The 20880-nt window shown below is 47.3% G+C and overlaps 1 protein-coding gene across 2 annotated transcripts in view; it reads left to right on the forward strand.

Moving 5' to 3' along the window:
- Nucleotides 1-20880, forward strand: part of WWC2 (WW and C2 domain containing 2) — a 166409-nt gene that overhangs the window by 118982 nt on the left and 26547 nt on the right. For both annotated transcript variants that reach the window (XM_027122583.1, XM_027122584.1), the window contains 7 exons: nt 813-942; nt 3964-4110; nt 5147-5220; nt 9115-9357; nt 15256-15345; nt 16418-17040; nt 20248-20377. In XM_027122583.1, the coding sequence (XP_026978384.1) occupies nt 813-942; nt 3964-4110; nt 5147-5220; nt 9115-9357; nt 15256-15345; nt 16418-17040; nt 20248-20377 (1437 nt within the window). The remainder of the gene's footprint in view (nt 1-812; nt 943-3963; nt 4111-5146; nt 5221-9114; nt 9358-15255; nt 15346-16417; nt 17041-20247; nt 20378-20880) is intronic.

The raw sequence follows: 20880 nt of genomic DNA on the forward strand, positions 1-20880 counted from the left end.
TTTTTAATTAGGTAATTTGGTTGGGCCGTTCGACCACAAAGATTAGGTTACATGAAATCCTCTGACACAGGGTGACCCTATGAACTGTAAGGACATTTGGTGAGCAGATCTGCAGGGGCAGTAAATAAGCTCATCGGGGAGCTCTTTATTCAACGTTGGTGGACAAATGAACACATCTGCTGCCCCCTTGTTCCTAGATTTGAACTCATTCAGCAAGGCGAGCAATTTATCTTGACTCATAACTGTCGTAAAAGAAGAATACATTTCATATATCTAAAAAGAAATAAGAAACTAACCAAGCAATCCAAATATTACAGGATAGTCACTAGTATAAGTAAAAATCACTACCCTTTATTAAAGGTCACCAAGCTGTAGGCACTGTGGTAGGTTTTGCACAGACATCGCAGCATGTGAAATTAGGTGGCAGTGATGAATCCTGAGGTTCCTGTGCTCGCCCAGTTTATTGGCATTTCTGTCCTTCTGCTTCCCCATGTCCTGAACCTTTGTCAGGATCAGCATGAGATGAGGTTTGAGTTCAGCCAGCAGTGGGATCACCCAAACAGACTGAAAGCAAAAAGCCTGAGCCTGAAGGTGATGACAGTGGACTGGGGGATGAAGTGGGGGATGGAAGGGCTCTCAGCTCCAGGTGATCAGAAGAGAAAGGAGAGAGCTTCATCAGCTTGAAACTGGTGTGTGTGAGTCACGTAGTAAAAATTAGCCAACTAAGACAACCCCAAACCCAATTCCTATCTCTTTAACTTGTACGTTCGGTTATGCTTTGATTTTTCTTTTTTCCTTTCCTCTTTTAACAGAATTGATAAAAAAATGTCTGGAGGCCAGAGTGGCTATGAACTTAGTGAAGCCAAAGCCATCCTAACTGAACTGAAGTCTATCAGAAAGGCTATTAGCTCAGGAGAAAAAGAAAAACAAGATCTGATGCAGGTATGTGTTGGAACATTTTTTCAAGTCACGCTGCTACCTTCTTGGGCCTCAGAAGCTTTCCTTGAGGCAGAAGTTCTCCACCGGAGTCTGGAAGGCCCTTTACCACCACACAAACCCCACTTCTGCCCCATCCATACGGAATTTGGTCCCGTAGGAGATTGTTACAGGCACTGAGCCAGCCACCTGCCTTGGAAGAAAACGGATTAGTTCCAAGGTTCTGATATGCTTATTTGAAGGCAGACTTTGGATGACCTTTGAGACAGGGGCTGCTGGATCCTGGAGCCCATCTAAGGAGATTAGCATCTTGGTGCACCCTGTAACTCACTGCAAACTTCATGTGGCGCCCTGATAAGCAGGGTTATCTAACTCAGTGGTCCTCAGCCTAGGGTACAGAAAGGGTATGTCACCTGCTGTCAGTAAGTAGATGAGGTGCCTTGAGGAGAGGGGGAAGGGGTGTGAGGAACTTAGAAAAGCCATTCCCCACCCCAGGAGATTCCGAGGTGCTAGCTGGGGGTGGCAGGGAGAACGCTGACCCAGCTGGGGGACATCTGTGTAGTCACCCTGGGAGAGATGCTAATGGCAGTAGACCCCCTTGTTACACCTGTACACTTCTCACCTTATGGGTCTGAGCTCCAGTGACCCAGCCTTATATGTAGAGAAAACAACCATTCAGTGATCAATATGCTGCATGTTGACTATCTATATTTAGCAGATACAGTCAAGTTTTTTAAAGAGATACCTCTTCCTCCTCTTCCCTCCCTTCCATCTCGTAATTATCACAAGCACTGAGAAGTCTTTGTAATATTTTAGACATTTGGAGTTCTTTATCTAGCTGGGTGAGGATTTAGTCTGTGTCTTTCAAAAAATGTTAGAGCCCGTGGTAAGCAGAACCTCTGCATTTAAGTACCAAATTCAGCTACTTCATGTCAGTTTCCAAAATGCTGGTTGAATGTGGGTAAATATTGTTGAACCCATATAATTTTGCATTTGGGGAATTCTGAAATAACTTGCAAGAAGCGATCAAATAGAAAAGACTGACTTAAAATACTGACTTTGTGCCAGGCAGTCTTCTGCCTGCCTTGCATAGAAATACTTCATTTAATTCTCACAACAGCCTAAAGATAGGCTCTGTTATTATCCTCAACCCGTAGACAAGAAAACAGCAGTGTGGAGAAGTTGTTACTTGGTTAAAGTCACACAGCAGGTAAGTGGCAGGACTGAGGTTCAAACCCAGGCAGTCTTGCTCTAGAATATGTGGTTCTAACGAATGTGTAACACATACAGAACTTCACTTGGATGTACTTTTTGTTGTTCTGCAATGATCCTGCCAATTAAATCAGTCATTCCTGAAAAGCACAAAATAAGTCCTTTGAAAAAAGTTAATGGAACTTGAACAGAGTTAAATTGGAACCTCATAATTTAGCAATTTCAGGTCCTCTTTGATTCTTTCTGTAAACTTTGGATTTATACATAGGCCAGATTAAATTTAAAAGCTAGATTCCTTTTTAATTACTAAAATATAAAAAGTAATTAATAAATACAGGAATCAACAATAGAGCAGAAAGGGACATTAGTTATCTTCTATGACTTTTGAACCTCTTTGGCTATGACCCAGAGTAAGAAATATGTATATTTTACATCAAAACCCAGTAATACAAATGTCTTTAACCATAGATACACACACCAAATTTCACAGAAATATGCCTGCTTTTAATACTAGTAATATACTTTGATTTTACTTTCTAGTCTCTTCTGTTTCATTTAAAAACATACTAGTCATCGGGGCTTCCCTGGTGGCGCAGTGGTTGAGAGTCCGCCTGCCGATGCAGGGGACACGGGTTCGTGCCCCCGTCCGGGAGGATCCCACATGCCGCGGAGTGGCTGGGCCCACGCGCCATGGCCGCTGAGCCTGTGCATCCGGAGCCTGTGCTCTACAACAGGAGAGGCCACAACAGTGAGAGGCCCGCGTACCGAAAAAAGAAAAACCATACTAGTCATGACCTACTAAATTGATTGAGTGCATGGTCATAGGTTTGAAAAATATACGTCTTTTCACCGTTCGCATGAAAAAATAGAAAAGACTTGTCCAAAGTCCCTGAGAGGTTTCTTCGTTCTTTTCTATAATATATTATTTGATGTGACCATTTAAGTTTTATCCCTCATGCATATACATTTTGTATAAATATGCCTTTGAAAGAAAATAGAGAAGGTTAGGTAAAAAAAAAATCAGATCTCTGATATTTCTAATTTCTTATCGTGAGAATTTTAAATATCAGGATGAAATCCTGGCTCTTCTTAAAGTTGATAATAATGAGCTTCTTACATTTTTATTAGTGTTTTGTACGGGGGTTCTTTGGTAGCAATTTAAATTTTTTCCTTTTTAATACTCTCACTGACTCACATCCTCCCTCTAAAGTAAACTCACTCTATGAAAACCCGGGTGCCGACACCAGTCACGTTCGCTTGTGATTAGGCACTTTCCCAAACCAAACGTCACCGCAGGTACTGAGCGACTGTGGCTTCTGGGCCTCCATTTCCTAATCTCTGACATCTATGTGAGCTAAATAATCTCCTGGATCCTGTCCAGATGTCAAATGGCATAACTGTAGAAGTCTTCTAGGTAGGAAGTGTGCCTGCTTTAGGTATCCTATGCTTCCATAATTCCTACTGCATAAAGTGGGTAGTTCTTATTAAAATAGACTTCTTTTTAACAGAATTTTAAAAATAAGAAATGCATGTATTAAATATAAAGATACCATTAGTCATGGGGTGAATAATTCCCAGGCTGTCTTGGGAAAGATAAGATAACCTGTTTAATATGATCTTACATATTTTCAAAGTCCTGTGTGTATGTGCAAAAATTATATTCTACTCTTATTTTTTCAAGAATTTAAAGTGATAAGTACCTACTAAGATAGAGTAGTTGTTTTTTCCATTGAGATTAGCTTAATTTTACCTGGTGGGGAAGTTTCATGCTCTTAAATGTTCAGCTTTATGAAGTACTTTGTGTTTCCTGAACAGAGTCTTGCTAAGCTGCAGGAGCGGTTTCACTTGGACCAGAGCATTGGCAGATCTGAGCCAGACTTGAGATCCAGTCCTGTGAACTCTCATTTATCTCTCTCCAGACAGACCCTGGATGCCGGGTCACAAACAAGCATTTCCGGGGATGTAAGTTATCCACGTGGAAGGGTTGGCCCCGGCACTGTCCTGACGGGCCCTGATTACAATACCGATGGCAAATGGAACAGGGGCCAGGAAGGTGGTGCGAATTCCAGCTGTGTGCATTCAGCATTTCATACTCATAAGATTGGATTTAAAAATCTTAACCTTATCTTTTCTGCCAAGGTGCCAAAGCATATCAGAATTTGTCCATACGAATAGCTTTGTTCAAACTTTCTCATACTGTATTTATTCAGAGACTCTATTGAAAGGCGAGAGACACATGAAAATTTGAGTTTTTCCTATTAAGTTTAGAGTCTTAGACATTAAGGTCCTTCCAAATAAACATTAAGGCTAATGAGAAACAAATATATGCCTTTAAAAACTAACCACAAAATTTGTTTTTATAAATCTGAACTTGATTATATTAAAACATTTGATTGGTGGTTTATACCTGGCATTTGAAAATATTTAATGTGGCTTGAATATTATTACCAGTTTGTATTCTACCTTTTGGGACACCATTAGTAGATATTTACTTTTCAATAAGTTCCAGTTATTTTGTATTTTGTATTCTCTATGCTTCTTTGAATTCTGTGCTATGAAAGTAAAACAGGCAGAGATCAACAGTAGGGCTTACCTGTTTGAAAAATTAATTTTCGAAGTAATTTATTTTATGTTTATGCATTTGAAAGTTAGATGATGGAAATTTTGGCTCATAGAGACAAGGAAATTAGTTCCAGTTCATAAATTTTATTGACCTGTACACCCTTCATAAACTCTTAGATACCAGAAACATTTACCTGATATTTTTTATCTTGAGTTTAATGTGTGGAGAAAAGGACGTTAAAGTCTTTGAAAAACAGACAAGCTTGTATTAAAAAGAAATGTTTTGTCCCTACTGAGACTATAAAGTAAGTGCCTTTTCAAACTGGTGTTCCCATCTTCTTTAGCTTTGCAATTACTTGCACTTCCTAGAAACAAAAGCAGTTTACTTCATTCATTTGCAGAGTTAATTGACTTTTTCCCTTTTGTTTTTTACTAGATCGGAGTGAGAAGTAGATCAAATTTGGCTGAAAAGGTCAGGCTGAGCCTCCAGTATGAAGAAGCCAAAAGAAGGTAACAGCAGGGGAGCTGGGTAGCGGTCAGTGGGTAGCGGTCAGTGGGTAGTCAGCTGGCTCACCCGGGTTTCCTTTTCCAGAATTCATCTTTACTCACGTAGGGACGTCTGCTGGGCGCTCGCCACCGTTCTTACCCAGGTCACCCTTCAGATCTTAGAATATAAGGGTTACGGGGTCCCCTCCCCCGAAAGCTGAAGAACAAGGAGAATTAATGAGAAGGGCGGGAATGAAACTTTCCCCTTCATTCAGGAAGGAAGAAGCTTTGAGCTTGTACGGTACTTCCTTACAATTCAAAGTGCGGAGGTTGGTTTCTCAGATAGAAATGTGATACCGTGGCTCAGGTGCAGGGCTTGGTAGCAGCTGAGGAGTCTGAAGGTAAAGAGCTTCAAGCATCATCCTTGGCTTGAAGGGAAGAGCCCCTGCTGACGTCCTGGGGGATGCTGAGCTGTCTGCTGTGTCACTCACTTCAGGGAGTGTTTCCCTCCTTGACCCTCTCAATTCTTCTTCAGCCCTGCCTCGATAACTTTTTCTTACCTTGTGACTCTGCTGGGGAAGGCCTGGGAGACTCCTCTTTCCTTGCTTCGGTGACAGACTCAGCTGGTTGTCATAATGTAGGAACTGAATTTGTTCTGAGAGAGAGGGTCATACTGATACATTTCATTATTTTCCTTTTAAGAGTGTAAAAATGCTGCTGTTTTATTATTTAGGAAGGCATTGGGTGACAAACCTGCATTATCATGAACGTGAACAGTTCGGCTGAGAACATACTGGAGCATCGTGGCTTCCCACCACAAGGAAGCCCGTAAGATGGATACTGGAATATATCCATTATTATTGGTGACGATGAGAATTTAAAAGTCACTGGCCAGAGTTCTTAGAGGTTGTCTGGCTTTAACAGAGGCTCTATTTGATCTGCCTAAATATAATATTTGCCTCTGGGTAGCCTCTGTTACTAATATTAATATTACTTGGTTCTTTGATTTACTGAAAGAACCCGAAGCTTTGTTCCATAAATCATTAACCACGTGAGCTTGAGCAGGTCACTTAGTCTCTCTGAGCAACATTGCACTCGGCTAATTTTAATGCCTATAAAATTTCCCAGGTGGATTATAAATGGCTTGAGGGTAGGAAACATTTTGTTTACTGTATTGTCTGCTTCTCACATGCCAGGCTGATGCTTTGCCCTCAGTAAGGACTGAGAATTGCTCTGTGCTTCTGTGGCCCAGTGATGTGGAAGCCTGTTTGGGGCCCTCTGGCTATAAGCACGCCAGTTCCTGAGCTGCCAGAACTCCTAGGTTCTGACATAAACAAAGCCAGGATCTGGTGTTCTGGTGTCTGGTTTTCTGAAGGAGAATGGCCATAACTCAGAGTTAATCTTGGGGACCAGGCCTCATGCCCCGGGGCCCTTGGGGTTTGACGCGACTTCCCTTGGGCCAGCTTGAGCTTCTGCTTTACTTTGGCTCCATGTGGAGCTTACACAGCACATCTCCTCCTAGGTGGTCCCGGAAACTTTCATGTTTTCTTGCCCAGAAAGCTATTTCCAAATAAAATTCAAGACCTACCTAATGCCTGATCCCACAAGTAATAGATGCTGTTCTTTCCTTCACTACATCGTTGCTGTCAGTTCAATCGGTTAATTCAGTCACATCAAAACTTAAGACATTAGTTCTTTCCCACTTGGTTGCATTGCTGTTCTATTACCATTTGGGGTTTTATTTTAAAGTTACTAGCGATTCTGACGAGAAGGTAAGTCTCAAGCGTTTATGCATATGTTGAAAACGCTTTTTCTTCCTCAGTTCTGAGTAAGACGCGGGTTGTGTTCTCCTGAAACCTGTTTTCTCCTCCAGCTTTTGTTTTACATGCTTAATGAAGCTAATAATGTCTTGCTTAATTTTCCAGTACGTTGGGACAGTTGTTTATGGTTTTGTGGTTAAAGCTGACGAGTAGCTGATGTTACATCTGTCATAAGTGCAGACGATGGGGGAACATCCGAAGGACATTATATATGCAGTGCAGTTTAAGATGGCAATTTTATTTTAACTCATACAAGGAACTTCAGGCAGAAGAATGTGGAACTACTTCCCTTTTTGTCCTGACAACATTTTTTGTTTCGTTTTGGTTTATTTATTTATTTATTTATGGCTGTGTTGGGTCTTCCTTGCTGCACGCATGCCTTCTCTAGTTGCAGCGAGCAGGGGCTACTCTTTGTTGCGGTGCGCGGGCTTCTCATTGCCGTGGCTTCTTGTTGCGGAGCATGGCCTCTAGGTGCGCGGGCTTCAGTAGTTGTGGCACGTGGGCTCAGTAGTTGTGGTGCGCGGGCTCTAGAGTGCAGGCTCGGTAGTTGTGGCGCACGGGCTTAGCTGCTCAGCGGCATGTGGGATCTTCCCGGACCAGGGCTCGAACCCACGTCCGCTGCATTGGCAGGCGGATTCTTAACCACTGCACCACCAGGGAAGTCCCCTGACAACGTTTCTTGTTCAACTTTTTCTTCTCTTCAACAGCTTTTTACATCAGAAAGGGGAGGAAAACGTCCCGCCTTCTCTATCTGTTTTTCATTTTTCTCATGTGCGCTGTAACAATACGCAGAGTAATCATGCAACATTTTTTAATAGGAATATGGATTCTTCGTGCCAACATCAGTTGTGTTCATAGTTTACCTTGATCTTGTGCTTATGGTCAAAACAGCCAAGTGCCATTTCCCTTGTGAACAATCCCGATCGTCCTCACAGCGCCACAGAGCAAGTTATTTGATTCGGGTGGTCATTCTTATTGAATCAGGAGTTAACTTGACCATTGAGTACGAAGCTCTAGAAGCAGTGACATCTGGGGTCAGCAAAATTATGAAACCGGTGAAGGTTCCCTTTGCTGCGTTTTCCTCCTCCCGCCCCTCCCGGCCCCGTCGCTTCAGCACCTGTTGTCACTGCAGTGGGCCCTGGGTGCTGCTGATAAGTGTGTTCAGAGGAGAGCCAGGTCAGTGCCGTGTGTACAGGGCCAGCCCAGTGAGCGCCCCGTGTGTGCTGTAGACTCCATGCAGACCCTGAGCGGGAAGCGAGTTCACGGTGCACAGCTGAAGAATGTGGGTGGGGGAAGCCGAGCCCTGCCCCCTTTTCCTTGGCAATGCTGTAGCCTTGAGGGATGGACTTGGCTGTGGTACTGCATGGCCTAGCCCCTGCCCTCTTTTCTCCCCTCTTCCTTCCCTGATTGGTTGATCCCCAGTTGCTGCCAGCCTAGCCTGGGGACAGCGTCTTTACGCAGAGGAACGAGATCTAGAATAATGCACTTCCGGCATCATTTACCAGAGATTCCTTCTTTTTTTTTTTTTTTGCGGTATGTACGCGGGCCTCTCACTGCTGTGGCCCCTCCCGTTGCGGAGCACAGGCTCCAGACCCATAGGCTCAGAGGCCATGGCTCACCGGCCCAGCCGCTCCGCGGCATGTGGGATCTTCCCGGACCGGGGCACGAACCCGTGTCCCCTTCATCGGCAGGCGGACTCCCAACCACTGCGCCACCAGGGAAGCCTACCAGAGATTCTTTAAAGGAAGCTCTCGGGTGTTCCTCCCGCCACCTCACACAGGCAGGCACACGTCAGGGCTGACCGCCCACGGCCCTCTGCTTTTTAAGCTTCTGTGTACTTTGACCTTCATCCTTTTTCCGGTAGGTAGGTGTGCTTACTCAGATGTTAAAGGTGGGGAGGATGGATGAGGCAGATAAGAAGTAAGTGTAGCATCCGCTGCCGCTGCCCCGGGACCGGACCGGACCGGAGCCTCACACCAACCGTCACGCCCGTCCCTGGGGGGTTAGTCCCGACCGTAGCCCGCCTCGTGTTTCCCCTTCCTTGGGGCTTCTGACTACGTGCACAGCTGTTATTTCATTCTGTCTTATTTTATTTTAGTATGGCCAACTTGAAAATCGAACTGTCGAAACTGGACAGTGAGGCCTGGCCTGGGGCGCTGGACATTGAGAAGGAGAAGCTGATGCTGATTAACGAGAAAGAAGAACTTCTGAAAGAGCTTCAGTTCGTCACCCCAGAGAAGCGCACCCCGGACGAGCTGGAGAGCCTGGGTGCCGAGAGGCAGCGGCTGGAGAAGGAGCTGCTGTCGGTCCGGGGGGCGCCCAGCCGAGCTCTGGCCGAGAGGTGCGTTCCCCTCCCCGGGCCCCAGGTGGCTAACCCGTGGGGGGCTCAGCTGGGCCTCCAGGCCGTTCTCCCTGGTCTGCGGAAATCTGAGAGGCCTCAGCCCTTAGTGGACTGAGGACTTCTTCCCGTAGAGCAGTAAAGCACACCCTGCTTAGTCCCCATGGTTCCTCTACGCTTTTGGGGAACGTGAAAATGCCTGAGACAGATGTTGAATAACTAAGGAATGTTGACAGAAAACCAGGAATGCAGTCCATTGCTGACCGAGGCTGATAACAGTGGCTGTAAACTATTGCACTCTGATAAGAGAGATTATCTGGACTGTTAGAGCGGCTGAAGCTTCCTATTCTGGGTTTATTACTCACAAGAATGCAAAAGTTTATTGCTTTTCATTTCACAAGGAAAAGACAACTTGCTCCCTTTGATATCTCAACAGGTCACAAAATGTTCACTTGGATTTTGTTTGTCAATTGAAACCCTCCTCTGAAGCAGGAGAAAATATAAAGGAAAATGCTTTAAGCAATTTTCTCATCTTTCTGTGGGAAGGTGTAAATTGATCACTTAATCTAAAAACTCCAGTTCTGTAGGCAGATCAGCTGGACTCTTAAGCAGGGAACCCCTGTGTGTGTTTGCCGTGAGGACACCTGCACAGCAGCCCTGTGTCCAGGCCTTGCTGACTAATGGTCAGACACCTGTTTACCTGTTTCAGCCATAGACCATGTGGCCCTTTAGAACCACTGCACATCCATCTTTTAGGCCAACAAGTAAGGAGCAGAATGAAGGGAGAGAGATTCACATTTGCGTAACTTCAAGTGACCTGAGAATAAGTTTAAAATACCAACCCATAATCCAGTCACTTTTTTTTTTTAACTTCTTGCCTTCTTGCCTTCTAATTCCTTGTCTTCTATAAATGTTTAAGGTTGTGTGTCAACATAATATCAAAACATTTGAAAAGTGTGGTGGTGGAGGAGACGGGGGAGGGAAGAACCTCTGACATTCCTGGTGAGGTATTAGCGTGAGCACTTGTTTAACCGTGTGAGTTAAAATGCTGCTGGAGATAACGCATAGCTACAGCATCACAGCTTTAGGGAGTGTGAAAAAGTATCAAAGGGGGAACCCCCTACAGATGCCATCCTTTCACCATCTTAAATAATTCTCATCACCCACCTGCCCCTGCTTCTCCTCCCCTCCTGCTCTGACATCTCTAGAAGGTGTCAGCAAGGCTGGCCAGGTAGGGAGCCATCCGACCAAGACCACAAGGAACAAAAAGAAAGGGCGAGAAGGCAGAATTCAGTTGTTTTCCTGAGTTACCTCGATGTTGTATGTGAGTGTCTGTGTCTGTGTTTCTTAAATTCCGAGGATAAACGTTTGATAATCATCAGCCAATATGATGAAATGGTTCGCTTTGTGTGGCTCGTAGATAAAACACCAGTGATCTTTTGTGTTATGTCGCCCTTAATAAATGTCATGTAATTATACCTGTGTAACGTACGGACATCTGACATCTCAGCCGTCTTACTCTGCAGTATCTGAATCCGGGAAGGGCCCTACCAGTGGACTTTAAATTTTTTCTGGGAGAGAAAGAAAACAGGCGTGTGTTTCTTTGTTTGAATCAGCTTTTACAGGCATGATGTCTTGTCTTTTTTTTCTTTTTTTGGCCGGGCCACGTGGCATGCGGGATCTTAGCTCCCCGACCAGGGATAGAACCCGTGCCCCCTGCACTGGGAGTGCGGAGTCCTAACCACCGTACTGCCAGGGAAGTCCCTTGTTTGTCTTTTTCATTAGGACTGGAGCTTCAAAAATGACTAATGAAGTAACGTTAAAAATATAGTTTAGGGCTTCCCTGGTGGCGCAGTGGTTGGGAGTCCGCCTGCCGATGCAGGGGACGCGGGTTCGTGGCCCGGTCCGGGAGGATCCCACATGCCGCGGAGCGGCTGGGCCCGTGAGCCATGGCCACTGAGCCTGTGCGTCCAGAGCCTGTGCTCCGCAACAGGGGAGGCCACAGCAGTGAGAGGCCCGCGTACCGCAAAAAAAAAAATATATATATATATAGTTTAAGTGCCTAGACTTTGGCTTTTATACTTTTGTTTGCACACACATAATAACTGTCAAAATTCCAGCAGAAACAGTAGGCTTGATCTCATCCGGAAGAGGAGCTATAAAATATTTATACAAAATAATTCTCTATCTAGTGAGATCCAGCCGTGGGGTTTGAGTCGCACAGGGAGTAATGGGGGCCATCCACGGGTTTGGATGGCCCTCTGACTCACGACCGCGCATGGGCCCACGTCCCACAATTGAGATCTTAGCAGGAAGGGAAATGTGTATGTTTCATATTTGTGATATGTTGGCTGTCTGAGTCATTTGGAAGGGTCAAGTCATTTAGCATTACAGAAAATGGACACCAGCTTCCTCTGTGCTGTCCACGGCCAAAAGCAGAGCCCCGTGATAAAGCAGGGTGAGGGCAGAGCCCCGTGATAAAGCAGGGTGAGGCTGAGGGACTCACACTTTCTTGCCGGAGCGCCTTGCAGTTTTCTCACTGCTCTCCTTGGCTGCAAAACGGCCCAGCATTCCCTGTGCAAGAGAGCAGAACCCCTGCGAAGGGCACCCGGAGTCCTTTGTTTCCCAGTGGGCACAGCACGGTGTGGCTTTGGGCTTTGTTGGTGGTGTTTCACTTTACTCCCCATATGCTCTCCCCGTTTCCTACCCTTCACCAACCTCATCGTTTCTTCCCACTGCCTGTGTATATTCCTGCTGTGCTTGTCGTTGCTCTTGAGCAGAAACGGGGTCATCCCCCCAGCCAGAAGGCCCGAGAAGCCCTCTGCAGGCAGTGTATTTCCTCGGTGCTCCAGCAGGAGGTCGAGGGAGACACCTCTGGGAACTTGACATTCACTGTGTCAGACTTAGTTTCATCGCAGAGCAAACGGTGCTTCACCGACCCCAGACCCCCTCCGTTTCTTCTCGGTACCTACACGCCTGTCAGACAAGCACTTGCTGCTTCCCCCAAATTATCCTGTTTTCCACTTACATTGTGGGTTTCTCATTATTTCAGGGGTGGCCTCAGGCGAGATTCTGAGTCATTGCTGAATTTTGGTCTCTGAAGGAGCTAAACTCACATGAATTTTCAGCCTCGCCCCCTAGTGGTCATAAAGCGCATCGGGAACGAGAAATTGCTCTCAAATGAAAAAAAGACTTGTTACACATCCTTCTATTCTTTCCTTACAGTTATTGAAATTCCTTAAACTCTGTGCTTTTCTGTGGCTGATAAGATCTTAACATTGCTCCTTCCTTTTTCACAAATCTTAGGGGTTTTGCCTTGCATCTTGCCAGGGTGTCTTGTTTCTTAATCATATGAATGTTTTTGCCACTGATTCTGAAAAAGTTCTTCTAGCAAGTGGGCGGGCGGTATGAGTGTCATATATTTTTTAATGGAAAAGGAACTTCTTACTTCTGTAGATGACATGGAGCTTTCCCCCTCAGGGCACCGAGGGCAGAGGTGGAGGGTGCAAGGTCCCCCTTGTCTTGTCCAGGGCAGCTGGGCAGGGGTGTGGAACAGCGGGACCGTGGGAGGGGTCTTTCGGGGTCAGGTTGAAGAGGTCTTTCTCACCCAGGAGGAGTAGCAGGACGGGGGCTGGAGAAGGGTGAGGAGAGACAGGGGCGCACCCTCCTGAGGGGGCTGACATCTCAGCAGTTTCTTCTAGTCCCTGGTCCAGAGGAAGTGGGGGAGGTCATTTCCCAGGAAGGATACCAGGAACCAGCTCCCACTGGGAGAGGCTCTGATTCCATCAGAGACAGAAGGTGCAGTGCTTGACAGAGGACAGCCACAGGGTTGCCGGCAGGGTTTCAGGGAGACACCTCTGGGAACTTGACATTCACTGTGTCAGACTTAGTTTCATCGCAGAGCAAACGGTGCTTCACCGACCCCAGACCCCCTCCGTTTCTTCTCGGTACCTACACGCCTGTCAGACAAGCACTTGCTGCTTCCCCCAAATTATCCTGTTTTCCGCTTACATTGTGGGTTTCTCATTATTTCAGGGGTGGCCTTAGGTGAGATTCTGGGTCTTCGTTTCTGTGCGAGGGCTTTCTCTAGTTGCGACGAGCGGGGGCCACTCTTCATTGCGGTGCGCGGGCCTCTCACTGTCGCGGCCTCTCTTGTTGCGGAGCACAGGCTCCAGACACGCAGGCTCAGTAGTTGTGGCTCACGGGCCTAGTTGCTCCGCGGCATGTGGGATCTTCCCAGACCAGGGCCCGAACCCGTGTCCCTGCATTGGCAGGCAGATTCTCAACCACTGTGCTACCAGGGAAGCCCCCTACTTTTTGACATTCACTAGACCTCCCCAGAGCCTTCTTTAAGCTTCTTCCAATGATGTGATCTAGACACCTGCAGGGAGGGGACCGGGGAGGGGCGCTGGGCTCTCCAGGCAGCCTGGGTAGAGGAGGGAGAAAGAGCCCGAGCCTGCCCTCCGGGAGCTTAGGGTTCAACTGGGGAACACAGGCCAGGCCTCAGTTCAAGACAACCGGGAAAGGTCTGGAAGGGCAGCACCTGAGCTGCCTGAGCCAGAGGAGGGCCTGGGGGGACCATCACATGTGACTGACTGGAATGGGAAAGATTTGGATTTAAATTTCAGCATGAAACACACTGTGTTGCCCTGAAGCCTCCTTACCATACCAGAAAAGCCTTCATTTGTGTGTGTGGGACTTGGCTTTAAAACTTACTTCAAAAATATTGCTCCAGGCTTCCCTGGTGGCGCAGTGGTTAAGAGTCCGCCTGCCGATGCAGGGGACACAGGTTCGTGCCCCGGTCCGGGAAGATCCCACATGCCGCGGAGCGGCTAGGCCCGTGAGCCATGGCCGCTGAGCCTGCGCGTCCGGAGCCTGTGCTCCGAAACGGGAGAGGCCACAACAGTGAGAGGCCCGCGTACCGCAAAAAAAAAAAAAAGTATTGCTCCTGTATCAGGAGACATGGGTTTTAGTAGATTCGGGGACTTTCTCTGGACCTTTATGTACCTTCTAATTCAGTTAATCTACTTTGAATTAATATTTTTTCCTGGTTGAGTTTTTATTTATATTTAGGAGATTAAAAAAAAACGTGGTGGTTTTCTGGGTCCCATTCTGCTCATTTCAATGATGTCTAAAACTCCTGACACAGACAGTATACTTGATATATTTAAAAATTGCTTACTCAAGTACACAATTCCATAATACTCAGATTTTTTTTTCTAAAAAATCCTCATAAAAACTTGTTCAGCTGAATGTGGATGAAATTTCATGAAAATCCAGTACAGGTGATGAGAGGTGCCGTCGATGGGAAAGGAAATCACTTTTATGTCTTTTTCTTGCTTAAACAGTTAAGCCCAAATTAGCTCACACTGGCAATATGGACTAATTTGTTTCTTCATCGCCAAAATTCTCATCAAAATAAGATTGGAATTTGTATCACTAACTATGATTTTGGAACAGCCCTTACCAAGTTCAGTACTCAGATGATCTTTTCTAATTCCCCGTTACTGCAGTCAAGTGTTTTAGTAACGGAAGCTCAAGTCTCAAGCCTGCAGAAGGCTCTTTAATCTTTGTTCGTTTTTTTCGTTGTTCTTTTCCTCCCCACTGTCTTCCCCTAACTTGTAAGAGCGTGAGGTGTTCTTACCCATTTAAGAAAACTTTAGACTACCAACATTTTACAAGTTCTCAGTAATGCCGGCCATTTGGTGCAGTCCTTCGCCCAGTGGCCGTGGACGGCTCTGCCCGCTTTCCTTCTGGCAGGTGGCTCTGTCTTCTCTGTGTCGAGTTCATTTGGATCTCACAAGGGGAAAATAATAAGGATCTTTCTTTTCTTTCAGAATCTTTCTTTTCCTGCTTGGTCATAGTTCTGTGAAAATAAATTCATTTCTTTTTCTTGTCTAGATTGAAATTGGAAGAGCGAAGGAAAGAGCTGCTACAGAAACTTGAAGAAACTACTAAATTAACTACATATTTGCATTCACAACTTAAAAAGTAAGCCTGTTTGCTTCTTGAGGGGAACATTTTTGTTGACTGCATCCAGGCATGTTGTAGTTCATCTTTGATTACTTTTCTCTATATTTTCAATGACTTAAAAGTAGGAAAATTGTTATACTAATACAGTTAAAACTCGGATGACCACATTTAAAGATGCAGGGATTTGGGTTTGGTTTATTTTTGTTTCATGAACCCCAAGGTCCTTTTTGGAACATGTTTGAAATGTGTTGGGAAGAAGATGTATTTCAACTATCAGGACATACTTAGGAAAATGACACATTTCTCCACGTCATCCCTTCTTTTAAAAAGGGAAGGTGGGGGAGATTTGCCTGAAAATATACATCCTGAAATATACATAGAAAGAGGAGGAAGGCGGTGAGCCCAGGGGCCTTTGTCTTTAGAAGCTGGCCTCTTCCTTTCTCAAAATAAAAAGTTTGATTCTTTAAAAGTAGAGTCACTGCATTAACCCTTCATGCTGTTGGGTTCATTACACCTCCCTCCCACTTCTGTATTTTTTCTTAGTCTGCCATGGTGCTTTTTTTTTTGCGGTACACGGGCCTCTCACTGCTGTGGCCTCTCCCGTTGCGGAGCACAGGCTCCGGACACGCAGGCTCAGTGGCCATGGCTCACGGGCCCAGCTGCTCCGCGGCATGTGGGATCTTCCTGGACCGGGGCACGAACCCATGTCCCTGCATCGGCAGGCGGACTCTCAACCACTGCGCCACCAGGGAAGCCCAACTTCTGTATTTTTTAATTGCATAGTTGCTTCTGGATATTTATGCAGGTAGATTTATCAGTAGGTATTTGATCGCTTTTCAAAATCTTTGTAACTTTTGCACAAGGGGGATGATTTTTAATGAGCAGGATTGCTGCTTAAAGAGTCTTCAGAGAGTCAGGTTGGAAGCATTCACGAATACACTTGGAAACGTGTGGGGTGACAGCAAGTTCTCTTACCCCGGTCGTTGACTCTGCTCTTTGGTGTCACGGGGTTTCTTTCCTCTCGGCCCGAAGGAGCCGGCAGGGTTCTCCACATCATCCCGGTTTTTACAGCTGTGCTTTCCCCTCCCAGCCTCTCCGCCAGCACGCTGTCCATGTCGTCCGGGAGCAGCCTGGGCTCGCTGGCCTCCAGCCGGGGGTCTCTGAACACGTCCAGCAGAGGGTCCCTCAACTCCCTCAGCTCCAGCGAGCTCTACTACACCAGTCAGGGCGACCAGCTGGACCCGGATTATCAGTATAAACTGGACTTCCTCCTGCAGGAGAAAGGTGGCTACATTCCTTCCGGACCCATCACCACCATCCACGAACACGAAGTGGCCAAGTCCCCCAGCCAGCCTGGCCGGAGCGGTCCCTGTGTGGCAGCGGCCGCGGCCCCGGGCCGCGCCCCCGCCCTGCCCGAGGCCCCCACGTCCGTGGCGTCCCTGTCCTCCCGGTCCTCCCTTTCCTCCCTGTCCCCGCCGGGCTCTCCCTTGGTCTCAGAAGGCACGTTCCCCCTGTCTCCCCACGACGTCGTCCCTCTCCATCACTTCTCTGCTGACCTTGAGGACTGTGAATTGAGCAGCCACTTTGCAGACATTGGCCTCGGAGAAGATCAGCCGTTGCTGGACTCTGACCCGGGAGGAGCACCCCCGTCTCTCTCAGAGGATAAGGACCTCACCGAACGCGCCAGGGCGCTGCCGCATGAAGGGCCTGCAGGTAAACGGAGACCCTCGCCCTCGCGCATCCCTCTTGACCATTTCACAGAGAGTGACTGGAGGTTACTTTTTCCACGGAAACAAAGGGTATCTGTCCCCCTTCTCTTTCTGCTGCTCTTTTTTCATTTTGGCTTCATTTGGGAAAGAATGTTTATTAATAAACCTGCACATTTTTTCTTGATCAAACGCAAATCCCCTTCCGTATTTGATAGGCTTAATCATCGAGCATCCACTCTGTTGTGTAGAACCCCACTGTGTGTGGCATCTGCCCGGGAACACATTTTGTGAACATACTTCGTGCCTGCAAATAGGTTCTGGTTCTGAAATAGCAAGAAAGGGAAGAGGACCTTCTTTTCAAACTTGGCCTAAAACAGATGAAAACCAAGGCAATTAGCATACCAGCTAATTAGTACCAAGGTTCAATGTTTAGGTTGCTGTGGGAATTCTATATAAATAACGATGAGTTTTGTTTCATGCCGGACTCTCCCTCTCTGCGGAAGGTTACTGGGGAGAAAGCTGGATTCCCGTGCGTGGTGTCACCCTGCCCTCTTGTGGCCACGGTACTAGTTGCAGCCCAAGAGAGCGCAGTGGCCTGAGTCCTTACTGCTGCACCTGTGCTCACAGAGACCCAGACAGAGGGAGGATTTAATATTTTTAATTGTTTGCCGTTGCAAGGCAGAAGGTTTTACTCTACTAGATGTGGTTGTAAGGAGAACGGGGTGGTGCCTTGTTTGGCAGGTGATCGCAGTTGGGCTCCGAGGAGCTGGCCCCAAACCAAATGAGAAACAAAGTCCAGTGCTGGTCCCAGGAGGCCTGCTCAGAGCCACACAGGCCCCTGCGCGTCGACAGCGCAGGAGAACACAGGCTCTTTAGGAGGATTTTCCTGCTGTTTCCGTAAGCATATTTATTTTGTCCTTTGGTCCTCGGAATTCTAGGTATTAATCGATTGGCCATTTCAGATGTTTAGAGAGGTAGAGGGATCCATCTCGTTTGTGTGGTTTCAAACACTGAGGACTGAGCCACCGCCTGCCAGTGGCCTGGGGCAGAGACAGCGTAGGAGATGCTGTGTGGTTTGTGTGCTGCCCGCCTGGCAGGTGCCAACAAGGGATGTGTTGTTGGAATAATAACCGCAAAGAAAATAGCACAGGAGCGCCGCTTACCTAATGGCTCCAGCAGAGCAGAAACCTGCCTTGGGGCCTTGCGCGTGGCCCGGCGCGTGCTGCCCCTGAGGCCAGTCCGGACTGCCCTCGCGTCGCAGGGGCCCCGTAGGCCGGCCGTGCTCCGGCGAGCACGTCACCCGGTCTCTCGGGCTTGTTGTTCCTCATCTGCAAAGCGGGCACGAGGCAGTATCTACCTTGTGGGGTGCTGGAAGGGTTAGCGCTCTCGTAGTGCCTGGGAAGCACCCAGCCGCGCCTGGTTCTCGGCACTCAGCTCACAGTAATCAATGTTAACTGTATGACACTAAGGAGTACAAAAACTCTGCTAAACCCAGTTCCTGTCACAAACCAACGACATGCACGAAAGGAGGACAGAGCAAGGGAGAAAGAAGGAAGAAAGTGGAGTGGTTTTATGCCACTCTTCTGTGCCTTGGACCTGAAGGATCTTACAGTTCTTGAGCATTTCAAAGCTGTTTTGCTCTTCATGTACTTGGAGTGTTCTCTAGTGACCACCTGTCCACATTCAGTCAGTTTGGAGGGGCCAGTAAATGAGGCTGCGTGCTGGTGAAGCACGAGGTGAGGGAGAGGACCTCCCGGGGTCTGCCCCGCCTGGCCGTCCTGAGGCACCGACGTCCCTGCGCTTCCCGCAGTGTCCGACACCTCGCTCCCTACCCTTGATCTGCTCCCGTGTCTGTCTGAGGGGTCTGTACCTGCAGAATGGTATCTCCAGAGTGTCTATGAAACAACGTTTAACTTTTTAAATGCACGTTAGTTAGAAAACTGCTGTTAAAAAGTCACACTAGGGGAAAATATATCCAAGAGCTTTGTTTGCAAGTAATATTCAGTTTCACATGTGAAAACAACCGAAAGCATATATTTATAACCCTAAAGACTGATTCTCTCCAGGTCAGGTCAGCGACACTCGGTCCGTGGGGGGATGTCTGACCTTGGCATGGGGGCAGGTGGGTCGTGATAGTGACACTGGTCACCTGTCAGTGCTCTAGACTCTTGTTCAGCTAAAGTTGAGTTCCTTTTATATACATTTGACTGTCCAGCACCAGTCCCTGCTGGATGGCAGAAATCAAGTTGGAATAACTCCGAAGTCCTTCCGCAGTCAGTCTCTGTCATTGTCAAAGTCAATTTCAGGCTGCTGTGGTTATTCCTGGGGGTAATCAATAAATCACGTCATCACCTTCACCCCTCACAAAGAGGGGTGGGCGGAGAGAAGACACTTCATCATCCGGGGAAAAAGCATTCCCACTGCCAGAAATAAAAGGGAAAATGCAGCAATCAATCCTGTAATCTGAAGCCTTAAAATTTAAACATCTTCACAAGATGTAAAGTCGTGACTCAGAAGGGGGGCGAAATGCATACCAATATTGATCCCGATCGCCTGCCTGGGGATGAAAGAACGCCATGGGCTTGCAGCTTATTACACAGACACACAGCTTTAAACGAGGCTCCCTGCTCTCTGCAGGTTGCCGGGGTATGAATATGAGTCAGAGATCAAAAGTTAAGTGGTGGTTGGTGAAGATTCAGTAGCACAAAGTTTTTAATGGTATTAGCCAGTGAGGAATTCTGTAAGTCAAAGACTCTCTCTTTAATTTCTATTAGAGCAGCAGCTCAGGAGAGGGAGGCTGGAGAGAAGGGGCGAGCAAAAGAGGCGGAAACCTTTCTCTCCATTGAGCGCTAGAAGCTCTCTCATAGAAACGTCTCCAGTACTTGAGGGAGGCAGACAGCTTCTTACCCGCGACTGTGTTCTCTGCAGCGCGTACCGAGAAGGGGGAGGCAAGGGGCCCGGGAGAAAGTGTGCAATTGATCCCTTCCCTTAAAATATCCAGGACAGAGGAACAGCCGATTCTTTCTCAACTAACTGGCATCCCAGGAACCTTATAAGTCGCAGTGCCTGGAATCCTTCACTTCTGTTGATTTGAATAGTAGCATCCTTGATTCTCAGGTCGAAAGTTCGTTTTGGATTTCTCAGAACCAAACCATGTGTGCATTTTGTACTTAACTTTTTCTAATTAGTGCTGTCACTCTCCCCTCCCTAGATGTGGAAAAATCATTACCAAAAAGAAGAGGAATCCACTTGCTTGGGGAGAAAACCACTTGCGTGTCGGCTGCGGTCTCGGATGAGTCCGTGGCCGGGGACAGCGGGGTCTACGAAGCTTTCGTGAAACAGTAAGGACCCAGCGTGGTGCCCTCTCCGCGCAGCCGGGCGCGGGGTGACAGACCGCGAGCGCGCTGCCCTTATTCCACTCTCTGCAGGGGAAAGGGCTGTAGGCATTAAAGAAGTGGCAGGCTGAAAATTCCAGGGATACCAGAACATCCCATCAGCAGGGAAATGAGGAACAGGCCGATATGCTCAAAGGCAGCCGAGCCTCTTAGAGACGTAAACTCGTTTTTAATGAGAGCGTTGCAGGGCTTGCCCAGTGCCTGTTTGGCGCGTCGTGAAGCGTTTCGTGTATGCAGATTTCGGAAAGCCTGGTGTATCTGGGGTACCATACACCCCGGGGAGGCTCTGGAAGCCCAGGCACCAGAAAGTCGTTCCCCTCAAGGCCCCGACGCAGACTCCTTGACAAGGTGAAGCAAGACTTTTACAAGTGAGCTTGCACTGGGGTCAGGTCCACTGGCTAGTAGAGGAGTGCTGTTTTTTGTTTTGTTTTGTTTTGTTTTGAGCTATG

Source organism: Aethalodelphis obliquidens, unplaced genomic scaffold (assembly GCF_003676395.1).
Source record: "Aethalodelphis obliquidens isolate GAN/ISIS:26980383/991018 unplaced genomic scaffold, ASM367639v1 scaffold25, whole genome shotgun sequence".
In the NCBI taxonomy this organism is placed as follows: Eukaryota; Metazoa; Chordata; class Mammalia; order Artiodactyla; family Delphinidae; genus Aethalodelphis; species Aethalodelphis obliquidens.